The sequence below is a fragment of the Culex quinquefasciatus genome, chromosome 1 (genome assembly GCF_015732765.1).
Source record: "Culex quinquefasciatus strain JHB chromosome 1, VPISU_Cqui_1.0_pri_paternal, whole genome shotgun sequence".
NCBI classification, from domain to species: domain Eukaryota; kingdom Metazoa; phylum Arthropoda; class Insecta; order Diptera; family Culicidae; genus Culex; species Culex quinquefasciatus.
This window is the reverse complement of record NC_051861.1, coordinates 13,278,306-13,291,151: the sequence shown is the minus strand read 5'-3', so window position 1 is coordinate 13,291,151 and position 12,846 is coordinate 13,278,306. Positions and strand designations below refer to the sequence as shown.

At 42.5% G+C, this 12,846-nt stretch overlaps 2 protein-coding genes across 7 annotated transcripts in view; one reads left to right on the top strand and one right to left on the bottom strand.

Moving 5' to 3' along the window:
* Positions 1–12,846, top strand: part of LOC6048415 (dedicator of cytokinesis protein 3) — a 106,613-nt gene that overhangs the window by 47,488 nt on the left and 46,279 nt on the right.
* On the bottom strand, positions 4,698–12,698 carry LOC6048414 (innexin inx3). Of its 6 annotated transcripts, XM_038261822.1 has the most exons (8): positions 8,998–9,257; positions 8,674–8,941; positions 7,930–8,143; positions 7,423–7,850; positions 7,234–7,350; positions 7,049–7,173; positions 6,660–6,985; positions 4,698–6,525 (listed from the first exon to the last, which is right to left on the bottom strand). In XM_038261822.1, the coding sequence occupies exons 3-8, from the start codon at positions 8,090–8,092 to the stop codon at positions 6,446–6,448; spliced, it is 1,239 nt and encodes a 412-aa protein (XP_038117750.1). In that variant the 5' UTR covers positions 8,093–8,143; positions 8,674–8,941; positions 8,998–9,257; the 3' UTR covers positions 4,698–6,445. The 6 variants fall into 6 exon arrangements, with proteins under 6 accessions (XP_038117750.1, XP_038117732.1, XP_038117724.1 ...); XM_038261804.1 differs by lacking the exons at positions 8,674–8,941; positions 8,998–9,257 and adding an exon at positions 12,443–12,698; XM_038261796.1 differs by lacking the exon at positions 8,674–8,941 and having other exon boundaries at positions 8,998–9,254.

Below are 12,846 nucleotides of genomic sequence, written 5' to 3'. Positions count from 1 at the left end.
TCAATAAACATCTTAACTGCATGTAAAAAATCATAAAATTGCAAGAAAATGTTATTTTTTTCTTATTTTATAAGCTCCAATAGTACAATAAATAAATAAAATAATTTAATTTTTTTTAGCAAGGTAATTAGACAGTGAGTAGTGGAACAGCATCTAATTCCGTCGTACCTCTTATGTAGGCAAGTCAGCATTTTGACGTTCAATTACAACTCACTGAAGGCGATTTCAACTGAAATAGAGTGATAAATAGCTCAATAAGAAGTGAGCAATCAAGTTACATTTAAAAGTTTTGCAAAATTAGTTGTTTAAATGGAAAAAAAATATCAAATTGGATGGAGTTAGGAGAATTTCCCCTAAAATGAATCCATACTCCACAATCATACAAACTATTTTCTTGCCTCTGTGACCAGTAAAAGAGAGCGTGGTTTGATACAAAAAGTTGAAAAAAACATGCAGATATTATGTTATTCAACTTTTCTAAAAAAAGTCATAATGGTTTCAGTTCATGGACAAAATGGCAAAGCAAAAATCAAACTTCTCTTGTTTGTTTTACTTCAAACAAATCAATGTTTTCAAATATTTGGAATTAACATCATGTCACAATCAGTTTTACATGTTTTGATATTTAACCTTCTAACACTCATTGTTACACCAGTGCTCCATTTTTCTTTTACTACATATTGTAATTTCTTGCATACCAGATATTTAACGAATTGAAATAATTCTTCTTGCACAAAACTATTTAAAAAAAAGTTAAGATACCAATTTGATTTTCAACTCATTAGATCATGGTAAACAAAAACGTAAAAATTCTCAATTAAATATATTTTTTATGAAATAACTCCAAATATTCTTGAAAAAGCTTACTTAATTTTCCCGTAGCTTCAAAAATTTATATTATCCGATGTCAAAGTGTCTGATAATCTGATTAATTGTATATGAGCTATAAAATAAACTTAATTGAACAAAATCATCTTCATTTATTTTTCTCTGAGCATCTAAAAAAATGGTTCGAAAAGTATAGAAAATGTGTACATTTGCTTAAATTTCGGGAATTCCCGGGAAATTTGTAAAAAAATATATTTTTTCGGGAAAACCCGGGAATTTCCGGCCGATTTTCAAAAAGTTAATTAAAAAAAAGATTTTTTTAAAAAAGCATATTTTTTAAATTGGGCACACGGGTTATGTCTTGAGAGTCTTTACCCCAAATTTCAACCAATTTGGTTCATCCTATCTCGAGATATCGTGGCACCCGTAAAACAACTCGGTGTTTTAAGAAAACCGAATAGAAAGTTTGACAGTTCGCATTGCGCATGGCAACATTTTTAACTTAAATCGTCTCTAAATCAGTTTAATCATGAAATATCTTCATGAAATTTCAGGAGTCATTGGAAATCATCTTTTCAGCGGATTTAATAAATTTTGTTTAATATGATTTTTTGATTTTCTACATGTATGTAACCCCTTAATTGACATGTTGCAATATTTTGTACACACTTCGAAAAAATCGTGTAATTTTCTGTCTTATATGATGCACATAACTGGAGCGTCACATAAGACGGAAAATTACATCTGATTTGAAAATTACACGACCTAACCACCGACTGGAATGGTCGTGTAAAATTACAGTCAACGCAATAAATTGGAAAGCATTCCTATTGGAATCTTTTTTTATTGGATTGGATTTTTTTGGGCAGAGAAAGAAAAACACATTCTTACTGAAAAAAATACATCTAGTTTGGCTTTTATTATCATAAAAAGGGTTTAAAAAAAGCACGAGTATTTTCTCCGCGGCGGAACAAATAATCTACCTCCTGGCGCTTCCGGCTTCCGGATTAAGTATGATCCAACTCACGATGAACAGAGTATTCTACGATTTTCACTACCGGAACGTCCGGCTGTACCAAGAACTGTCCAACTACACTATACACTTTCTTCGCGTTCTGCACAACGAGCCACAATCCTCCAGCCGCGCCGGATATCAATCCGAGCTCGTATCAGATCGTCGTACGCGTCAATCAGCTAGCTGCGGTTGTCTAGCAAGGCCCCAGCCACCTGTCCTAAAGATGTGCCGATAGCTTCGTCGATTCACACCCGGACTGCTCAACTGTTGTGCGCACAGGAACAGTAAAGTTGATGTGTCGATGCGCCAGTACCGGAAAGCAGCCTCCTTGGCGAAATGCCGCCGACTGCATCAATCTCAAACCTCCGCGGCACTATAAAGTTTGCATTCGGACTTCAGTTGTCCGTCGCCCGCAGCCATCTCTATCGAATACTCCGTGTGGTCGTCTGCTGGATAACCTTGACCAGCAGCTGGAACTTGAAACGGACCGACCGAATCTAACAAGTGCTTCAAAAAAATGTTCCTTTTGCGTCATCGTCCGGAAGAAGAGAGGAAATTTTTCTGACTGAAATTAAGAGTTCAGAATTAAAATGACAGGACAAATATAAACAAAAAATTATTAAACCTACCTTGATAATTAATTTAATAACGTTTTTAAGCTTAATCGAATGGAAAAAGCTGAACATTTCAAAAAAATCTAGCGAAGAAACTTATTCGTGACCGCGACCTATTTTCTTAAATCTCAAACATGTCTGACGTTTGCTACACCACGCTGCACTGTGAAGTGGAAAGACAGCAAATCAGCGTATAATTGGGGTATTCTAATGTAAAATTAAATCATCGCACAGAATATTACACGACAAAACACGCTCCAGTTATGTGCATCATCTCAGATGTAATGTTCAGTTAAAAATGATTGAATGTTGCATTTTCTCAGATACAATTTTGATCTCTATTTTGTGAGGGTGAATTTGGTTGTTCAGCATCAAACCAAACATAATATTACGTTTGATTTTCGATTACATAATGAGTTTTTACGTCTGGTTTTGAATTCCGTTTGGTGTAAAATTCATAATTTTTTAGTGTGTACAGTCGAAGAATGAAAAATGGCAGACAACTTAAAACTTTTCTTTTTTTGTGAGGAAAAATACGTTTTTTCGGCAAAAAAATAAAAAAAAAAAAGTTCACGAGCCATGGCTTAAACTTTTGAATGCAAAAGTGTTTAAAAATGCATTATACACCTGTCCAGTTGTTTTGCAATCATTAGTTTCCAAAATACCTAAATATTGACGAAAATTTATTTTTTTTTAAAAAAAAGTTTTTGCGGAACTGTACATTGGAAAATCATAAAAATTCAAAATGTTTTTAATCCAGCCCAAACATGTTAAAAATGATTATCATTGCAGAAAATGCGACATAAACTTTGAAAAATATTTGCAACGGCCTAATAGTGAGATCAATCCAAACAGAAAAAAAAATAAAGAAATATAAAAAGAAAACAAAAACAATAAAAAAAAGGATACAATAATTTAAATTACAAGCCACGGTTTCAAAATTTGGAAGAATAAGGTGTTTTATAATGCATTGTCCAGTTGTTCTGCAATCATTAGTTTCCATAATATCTAAGTATGTATTAGGAATTTTTTTTTGACGAAAAAAAAGTTTTTAGGCGTTCAATGATCTTCAAAAATGCCACAAAGTTTAATGTAGTATCGATGTAAAAAGTAAATCATCCGGATTGTGGGAGGCCAAGCTCTCTAGTGGATTTCGCATATGCACAGTCAACATAATTTATACCAAGGGTCCCAATAGCTCAAAACAGACCCTTTCACTCGTGAGCACAAATCGAACCCGACGCAAAACGGCTCTGATTCATTCCTACCGTTTGTGACTTCCGCACCATTCGTTACTGAAAACTTTCTCTCTTTTGCTTTATCTCTCACTCCAATCGGGCCGATTGCGCTATGTCGCTCAATAGTCTGCGATTGGTTTTGCTTTGATCACATTAGGCCCTTCAAAATTGGCCCGAAAAATCAGGGGGCAAAAAAAATATTTTTACAATAAACTTCAAAATTTCAATGAAAATTCAAGTGCAACCAGCTGAAATCAAATTAAAATACATTCTTCTGCGTTTAAAATCATTTTTAGCATGATTGGGTTTATTAAAAAATCTTGAGATAGTTTGAAAATTTTCGATGCAAAACCTTTTTTTTCGATACAATTTTTGTTTTTGTCAGATCTTAGATTTTTTTGAAAACTAATGATTGCAAAACAACTGAACTAGTGTAAAATGCATTTTAAAACACTTTTTTAATTTAAATGTGAAGACTATGGCTTGTTATTTAAATTTTTATATTTTTTTATTTTTTTTGCCCCCCCCCCTTGACCTCGGCCAGGGCCGAGGGACAAAAACTTTTTTTAATATTTGCATCGGCCTTAACAATTGCTTAAAATCAATGCTTTCAAAAATATTTTTAAATTTTGTTGTTCACACAACATCAAAGACACATTTGACAGCAATTTCCACCATGCCAAATGCTAATTGACGGCAAAATGTGCTAGTGCAGGCCAAAAGAGTGCCGCGCTGGTATTTTGTTAGATTCTCTCCTCTCTGAGCGTATTCTTTAGTGACTCGGGTCGACGGCCGGAGTAGGCCTGGATCTTGTCATTATTCAGGTTTGCGAGTGCGTAAAGTTAATCGCAGAGATAATTCGTTGAAGTGGGTTGAGTTTGAGTTTGAAACTTTGTAGTAAAATGGAATTTCTTCTAGCCAACGGTAATTACAAAAATACGATTGTAGGATCCTGGGTTGTAATTTGGTTCGAATTGTTATAGAATATCAAAACCGATAGTATTTCTTATAAAACATTTTATTTATCTATCAGGAATCTTATCACAATAAAATTTCTCTTCCCTTCTTGCCAGTTTTATTTTTTCCAAAGAAGTAGTATTTATGCTCTTTCGATCACTGTGTTTCTATAAATGCAGTTGAAGACATTTTACAAGCTAACGCTCCCCGTTCGAGATTGCTCTTGCTCTGGAATGTGTCTCTTTATTGTCATTTGTTTGAAAAAGTGATTTAAATGCAAATTTTTCAACCTAACTTCATTGCGGTTCTACTAAAATTAAGTTTGTTCCGAGGGCAAAAACTTCTAAAAACAGCTTCAATCGCCCAGCCTACGTTCCTGCAGATTGTCTTTTTGCTTTGCGCGCTCAGTTGCGTTTTCTTGATATGATGTCGGTTCGGGTTGGAAGAGTGTGTTGTTTGTTGGAGAAGAAAAAATACCTACGAACTAGAGCATGGTTAAAAAAAAATGCACAGAAGAATATTCTAAAAGCTCTTGGCTCTATTCCTTTCACTTCCGTTCTAAAATCTAATGAGATGAGACTTTTGCATCCTAACATGTGTACATATTACACACCGGTATATGTTTGTTGTCTTAAGGCAGCTCACTAAACGCTCGTTTTGCAATTTTTTAAAATTGTTCTATCTACTAAAACAAGGGAAAAAATAAGTTGGGAGTTGTTTTCGTCTCTACCGATGCAATGATGATTATTTAAAATAAAAACAAATTCGTTACAAATTAAAATGCATGATGAAATTTAGCTTTCCTTTTTTTCTAAAATTTGAGATGAGGTTACTCGCGAATGGTTGCATTAAACTGTTTCGAAATCGTGTTAGTGTGCGTGACGTGTGTGAAATTCGATTGATAAATGTTTCCTAATGACTCTACGGATGATTGTAATTTTTTTGAGCACTAACGAAGATTCTTGTGTATTGAGTTGCACGTGTTTTGTATCGCGTTTCATTCTAGCCTATTGTTTTTTTTTTAATTAATTCTGCTCCTGTCTCAGTGTTAGTGTGTGTCTGTGCTTTCGCTTGTATGTATGTGTGTGTTTGTGTCTTATATTGTATGGCAATTTGAAAATATTGTTCCCCCTGGAAGGGGGGTCGAGCTTCTCTATCTCCGTTCTCTCACTTGTTTTTTTTCTTTTTCGAGTGTGTTTATCAATTATTCATACTATCACGATGAGGGTCGGCTTTTTCGATAAATTTTTAATACTCTACTTGCTGTGTATAAGTTTAGAAGGTAAACAGTAAATTTTGATCCAAAAATAAACTAAAATCTGAAGTAGTTCCACTCTATAGGCTAGGCATTTTTGTTACGCAGCGTTTAAAAAATATATAAGTTTTAAAAGAGACAGTCTTGTCATTTCCTACGATTGATTCGATTTTGACAGTGATTTGGTGTTCCGGAAGAAATCGCACAACCTGAACAGTAGTAGTCCTTCGACGGATCGCTTAAAAAACGATCACTTCTTTTCGTAAAACTGGAAGGCTTCGTGAGTTCCAAACACACACAAACATATGCAAACATTGGTTTCCGTGCACACTACTCTCGTGCGTTTGGTCCTTCTTCTAGTTCCGGAAGCTGGGAATGTGTCGTCGCTCGCTAGTTGCACTTGTTGATTCGGAAAACACACTACACGTACGTTCACATTCTTGCACCGACTACCACTAACTTCCCTATCTCGTTCTCTCTTTCTCTTTCTCGATCATGCACACTCAAACTCTAGTTTTCTGAAATTTGCGTTAAAATTTCACTTCTTGCTCTGTGGCCTACACACACACACACTGTGTCCTATGCTTCGTATTCCTGGTGCAGCGCTTTTTTCCTTGCCTGTGGAACGGTAGAAAGTGGATTAGAGCGGGTGGAAATCGGAAAACAGGGCTTGCGGTTGGGTCGAAATTTTGAGAATTTTGAAAATGTTGAGGAGTGAGGGGTGCCAAATGTCTACGTTTCTGTTTCTTTACCGAATTTTCCAATTTCCGGATAGATTGGGGCCATTTCGAGGGTGGACGGTGCGGACGGGGTGTCGCCCGGCCGTTCCTCGTCCATGACGCCGACCAGCGTCTGGAGCACCTCGCAGTACGACGTCACGTTGATGTTCTGCCCGAGCAGGTGCAGCATCAGGAAGTCTCCGATTTGGATCCGGCGGATCAGGTTCTCGATTTGGGACGAGCTCGCCGACCGGAAGCGACGCTTCAGGACGGCTTCGCGCGTCGTCGGCATCATCACGATGGCGGCCGAGTACAGGATCGCCAGGCCGGACAGCACCGACAGGATGATGAACCAGAACCTGCGGGAAAGAATTTGTGTTAGTAACGTTTGAGGTTACGGGGTTTTTGGTTGGAAATCTCACCATAAGAAGATGTAGATTTTCTCGTTGAGGATGTTCAGCGCAAGCACGCAGAGGGCATCGTGCTTCTGGATGCTACCGGAAGCTCCGTACTTGTGGAACGTACACTTGGTTACGCGAGGGAAGACCTGCAAACAGAACTTGAATAAGTACTTGCTCAATGGGTTATAGACGTATATGGATCTTACCTCAATCATCGGATCCGAGCGGTTCTCCTGGTCGAGCTCGCTGAACTTGAGCACATCCGAACCGTACGTCATGAACGCACCGCCGAGGAACTTGTCCACGAAAAAGATGTTGCCAACCTGTCAAATGAAATATTGGTCAGGCCCACCTCGTTAAGTTTACCACAGACAGGGTTCATTGAAGGTACTTACGACGTTGACAAAATTGAGTGCCTCGCAGATAAAGTATCCAACGGAGTAGCTATTGTGCGTCTTCATGCTCTCTATCAGGTAGCGAACCAGTCGGGACTGGCGTCCCTTGCGTTCCTCCTGGCCCAGGGTCATCGTTCCGCGGAGTCCGTCCGAGATGAGCCGCATGCGACCCTCCTCCCAGTTCTTCCAGATCCAGTGGGGCATGTAGAACAGGATTCCCTGGAAGAACAGCATGAACGGCACCCACTGGTAGTAGCTATGGTACGTCCGCTCCTGGTTGTGCTCGTTTCCAAGTCCGGATTGGGCCACGGCCGTGCCAATCTGGCGACCATGCTGGCCGGGCAGCGTGAAAGTATACGTGATCCAGCAGTACGTGTTGATCACGTGGCCGGGAATAGCGCCGTCGTTGATGCACGAAATCGGATCACCTGTTACCAAAAAAAAACATAATTGCGGTTTAATGAGTACAACCGGCCAGGTCGGTTACGGTCTATCGCGCGCACTCACCAATCAAATTGTTCGCCGTCACCAGCACACAGCTGAGAAACAGTATGGCACTGGTCAGCCGATAGTGACACCGGAACACCATGTTGTCGATGATGGCCTTGTCGATCAGGTACCGGACCTTGATGAATCCGGCCACCGACGAGACCAGTCCGAACACAGCCATTGCGAACGCTTTGTCGGCCTCAAATGACTACAACCTCTTCAGAACGGCGATCTGTAACGAAAAGATTCGCGGTTAGTTCTCCAAGTTCTGCCAAACTCATTTCGTCGCCTTCCCGAGTGGCAGATTTATGGTCATGAAAACTAATTGATCGCCGTTCTGCTGCTGTGCAGAACGTCCACGACTAATTAGCGCACTGTCACTCGGTGGAGAAATTAGAATCTATGTGCACGACACCCGCAGCTATCCGCAACTACCGTCGTCACGCCACGTTGATTAAAACAAAAAGATCGGCACGTGACCCTTCGCTATGAGTTATTGTTCCAGCAGCACCTGGTCGGACACTGAGCAGAGTCAAGATGATTGCAGTGTCATCCGGAGCAATCTCTTCAATGTCAAATCCATCGTGTGGCGATTTTCCTGTGTGCGACGCGAACTCTCCGTACACACCGGTTCACTCTTATCGGTATGTTTTAGTTTGGCGAGTCTCGGGCTAAGCCAGAGTAACGGGCCACGAGTGCGGCTAATCAACGGCTCAACCGCGTTGACTCTGTGTCGCGTCGAATTGTTGTTTTTTGTTTTACCGTGTTTGAATAGGTCGGCACAACAGGTTTTATGCAAAACACATTCACTGGAGCCGTTCGTCGTGTGGTTACGGTTGAACGGATTACATTGGCTGGATTTTGAGCGTGGATGTGTGGCGAATCGCTCGGTTGAGTACGATCGGTAGCTTGATCTTCTCATCTGGATTGAGAAGTCTTTGCAGTTCTATCGATACGTTTTCGATAATTTGTCGTCTGTCACTCACAGCTCGCGGTCGCGCACAATAGGTAGCAATTAGGCTGGGTTGACCTGGAGGTACGACTCCGCGATTAGTTAGGCTAATGAGACGTTGGTTACGTAATTACCCTCACGAGGTGTGCCCGTATTGGCCCGAACTAATCACACCTCACACGCTTGTAACACTTTCTTCCCCTCACACGCGACTCGTCCACCGAGCTTGCGAGTTGCACGAAACGGGGTCATAGACTCCCTTCGCGGGCTGATGCTGGTCCCGACGTTGTCACCGCACTACTGAATCGCGCTCCACTCTTCAATGGGAACGATTCATTCAGTTTCGTCGCGTATGCGCGGCCGCCACCGTCACCACCCACACTCGACTTTCAATTGACTGCGTGTAATTGAGGCAGATTCAAATTCCAGCCCGAATCACAGCTCAACGGAGTCTTTGTCCACACGCGCGGTTCTGGAGAGATGTTGCAATCATCGGTTAACGACTTCACTGTTGGTCTCTGACTCACTTGTGATCATCCCGATAATTGCTCGTATGACACACATATGTTGCACAGAACTTGCTGACGGACTTGACTCCGCCATTGTGGGACCGAGGACGGGCCACAGCGTGTGTTGTAATGGCCTTTGTTGTTTATCTTGAGCAGCTTGTAAATATAGAGCTGCTTCTGTAGCAGCTCCGTAGTGGGCCATATGTTTAATTGCTGCAATGAACCCGGATTTCCGGGAGCCGTAGAAGGTCATGCTGGTCCTGGGTAGCATCGCCTTATAAGTCAGTTAATTGGAATTGAAGGTCGCCACTTGAGAACCGATTTTTCGATGGATTTATCTATTTCGGCAGTTTGGAAACAAACCAGCACGTTTTTACAAGTGCTCCACTTAACTTCAGGTCTGTTCGATGTCACTTGAATGTTACACAACATGATATCGATCGATCTAGACCGCGCCATAACCGGATGGTAATGATTGCTCAGGTGCTCCGTAGGCAAACCACAGATCAACAGACGTGACTCTTCGCGGGGTACATCCCCTAAAACGAATGCTTCCCCTTTTCTTTGCTCCGAAAAGTTTGCTCAGTGATAGCGTTCCGTCTAGTTTGTTTGTCCAGAATTCCCAACTTTGATAGTTTCTTGCCTCGTTCAGCGGTTACACTTAGAAGTCGTGATCGCGCGTACAAAGGCACGTCTTCGACGTCAGTAGGTTGTCATTTACATTTGCAGGGCCGAACAAGTACTCGGAATACGTCTCCGGCAGGAGACGTTGTTTACCGACTGTTCTCCGTGGATGAAGATGAGCATGTGTGCTTTATCATTCATTGTTATACAAGCTTGAAACAGTTGTTCAGCCGCTCCGAGCGTCATAAAGTGGCTTAAATTAATCCCCCGTACGAGCTTCGTCACTGAAGCTGGAGACACTCAGATAACACGGCCGAGATGTGCAGCTGGGTGCACAATTGAGTTCAAATGATCCAATTCAGCAACTTCAAAACGGAGTTCTCCAACTCATTTCGGTGACTTTCGGGGTTCGCAAACGCATACTTGCGTTGATCGCTCAAGCTCAAAACCTGTTTGCGTCATTATCAGTTTAACCTCCGGACCTCCTCTCTCTCTCTCTCTCGCGCGCGCTGGTAATCTCCGTCAGCAGACCGTGAGCGACCTCTGGCCAACGCACAGTAGTGGTACCAAGTTGCGCCTGGCAACGCTGCCGTCATGCAGTAGCTGTCAAAGCCGACGATCGGCCTCGATCGCGGCGCGCGTATTGTGTTCTAGAATATTGAACAGCCAACAGCGAAGAAAGCGCGATCGTGAGAAAATGTGTGCCCGCAAAGCCCAGCACAATCGCTTTTTCATCTGGGGCAGCTCGACGGGATGACGACGGGCAGGACGGACGGGAACATGGTCGCGCATATTCCGCTTTGCGATGTCTTTCGTGTATTTTTTTTGTGTGCTGGTGTGTTTGCTCTCCTATTCTGTATGTGCATTTTCTGTGTGTGGCTTTAAAATATGTTCACGGCGATGGAGACTCTCCACACTTTGGTTCGCATCTTCAACCGGCTCACCGCCGAAGTGAACGCGCCCGAGGAAGCTGGAGCAGCAGGCGGAGGATGGAAGACAAAAAACACGGCAACATTGTATTTTTATTATGATCCATGGAGAGAAAACATGGTTGCACGCTTCTCAAACAAAACAACAACAGCAGCAAAACGGGATAACAGTTAAGTCAACTTGTTATGTATGAGCCCGATGAGCCGGATTATGGACGGTGTCGAGGCTTGATTGGACGTTTCCTATAGGGTGCTTCGTCAACCCAAGTCGCCGACTTGTTTGGGATCGCTCAGTCTGGCTGTTGATATATTTATTCTTCTGACGATATGTTTATGTGATAGAAACATAAACAAAAGATACACAAAGTGTGAACATTTGGCTCCGTGGTTCCACGCCACTCTTTGGAGACACAGCCGATCCCTTAGCCTCGATGGCGGCTGTTACGGCGACTGCTGCAACCCAAGCGACCGTATAATTTCGCTGCGATTGCAGAACTCCGACTCTGACGGCTAATTGGCGACGCGTGGTTCGACGGCCAGGGTTTCGCCGAAGCTACCGTCGTACCCCGCTCAAATTACCCTATAATTTTGCCCAACGAGGCACTTTATCACCTAGCGCGTTTATTGACACACTGCCGACCGACGACTCTACCGGAGTCGGAGTTGCTGACGAAACTTTCGTAGAACCCGCAGCAGCGGTTTCGTCTAAAACCCGCGTCTCGTTGAAATTGGAATACCAGCATCGGCTGTCGTTACCGAGTCAACGTTTCCAAATCGGAGCTAAACGCTTGAGCAGGAACCCGGCGGGTTCCTAAATAAAATGGAAATGAGGTTCCCTGTCTGTGCAGTCCGCTAGCTCCTTCCTTCCATCGTTAAGTGATTCATCAAAAAAGCGTTGTCGATCGGCATATTTCCTCCAACTCCTGCAACATTTCATCATCTCTCCTTCGCTCTCCGGCAAACAGTCCAAAACGAAAACAAAAAGAAGCCACGTTTCGTTGATGGACGGACAACAAAGCATGGTTCCAGGTACACTAAACAAGAGGGGTCGCTCGCCCCTTACTTTGCTCGTGTACGTTCCCGGCGTGTATTTACGCCATTTTCTTTCCCAATGACCGACGATGTATCCTTTTACGAGGTCGATTGTATTGAAGGGCTTCAGCTGTCACCCCGTACCGGTTCCACATGCAGTGATTGCTACAGCCGTTGTATCCAGGTAGAAATTTGATCTCTTCTTGTAGAAAACTTTCATTCATAAACTTTCAAAAATGCTGCCTCAATTCCGTTTGTGTTACTTTTCATGTCACACCACAGCCACAACTTTCGCCGAAACGCAAAAATCCCCGATGCGTTCACAGATGTGCGTAAAAATGGCGCTTGCTTCCACAAATCCATAAATATCTTCGTGCACTTTTTCTCCCACGAGACACTGCTTATGATGAGCAGCTTCCGCTGCTGCGATGCAGCGTTTTTTGTCAAACTACTTTTAAATCTTGCAACAAAACGCACACACTTACTCTTTCAAATAAAGAAAAAATCACAAAACTTTCGCGTCTTCCTTCGTCGCTTCGCGTGGTTTTCTGCCCCCCAAAACAAACAAAAACAACGCTCTATTGTTGACGTGCCGTTGTTGTCGTCGTCACCACAATGACAATGCCGACTCGCTCTCTCTCTCTCGATCTTGCTTTCTCTCGCTCGCTCGCGCACTAGCATTCGTCGTTGCCAGCCAGCGCCTACTTGATCGCTTCCATTCCACACCGCACGAGCGTCTCTCTGGGACTGATTCGTGCGCTGGCCAGCAACGATCCGCGTTGCTCGGGCGACTCTGGGGGTGAGCGTGTGTGCGTGTTAGATATGAGTGCCGCAAGAAATTCACCACACCGCACCGCGCCAGAAATGAGTGACTGCGGCGGGAGTGTTG

What these genes read in the sequence shown, in the direction of transcription:
- LOC6048414 (XM_038261804.1), bottom strand. Translation starts at nt 8,092, where the DNA reads ATGGCTGTGTTCGGACTGGTCTCGTCGGTGGCCGGATTCATCAAGGTC. An exon ending in AAAATCTACATCTTCTTATG is followed by an intron (nt 6,986 to 7,048) that starts GTGAGATTTCCA and finishes TCTTTCCCGCAG; the next exon opens with GTTCTGGTTCATCATCCTGT. An exon ending in TCCGGAAATTGGAAAATTCG is followed by an intron (nt 6,526 to 6,659) that starts GTAAAGAAACAG and finishes ACCGTTCCACAG; the next exon opens with GCAAGGAAAAAAGCGCTGCA.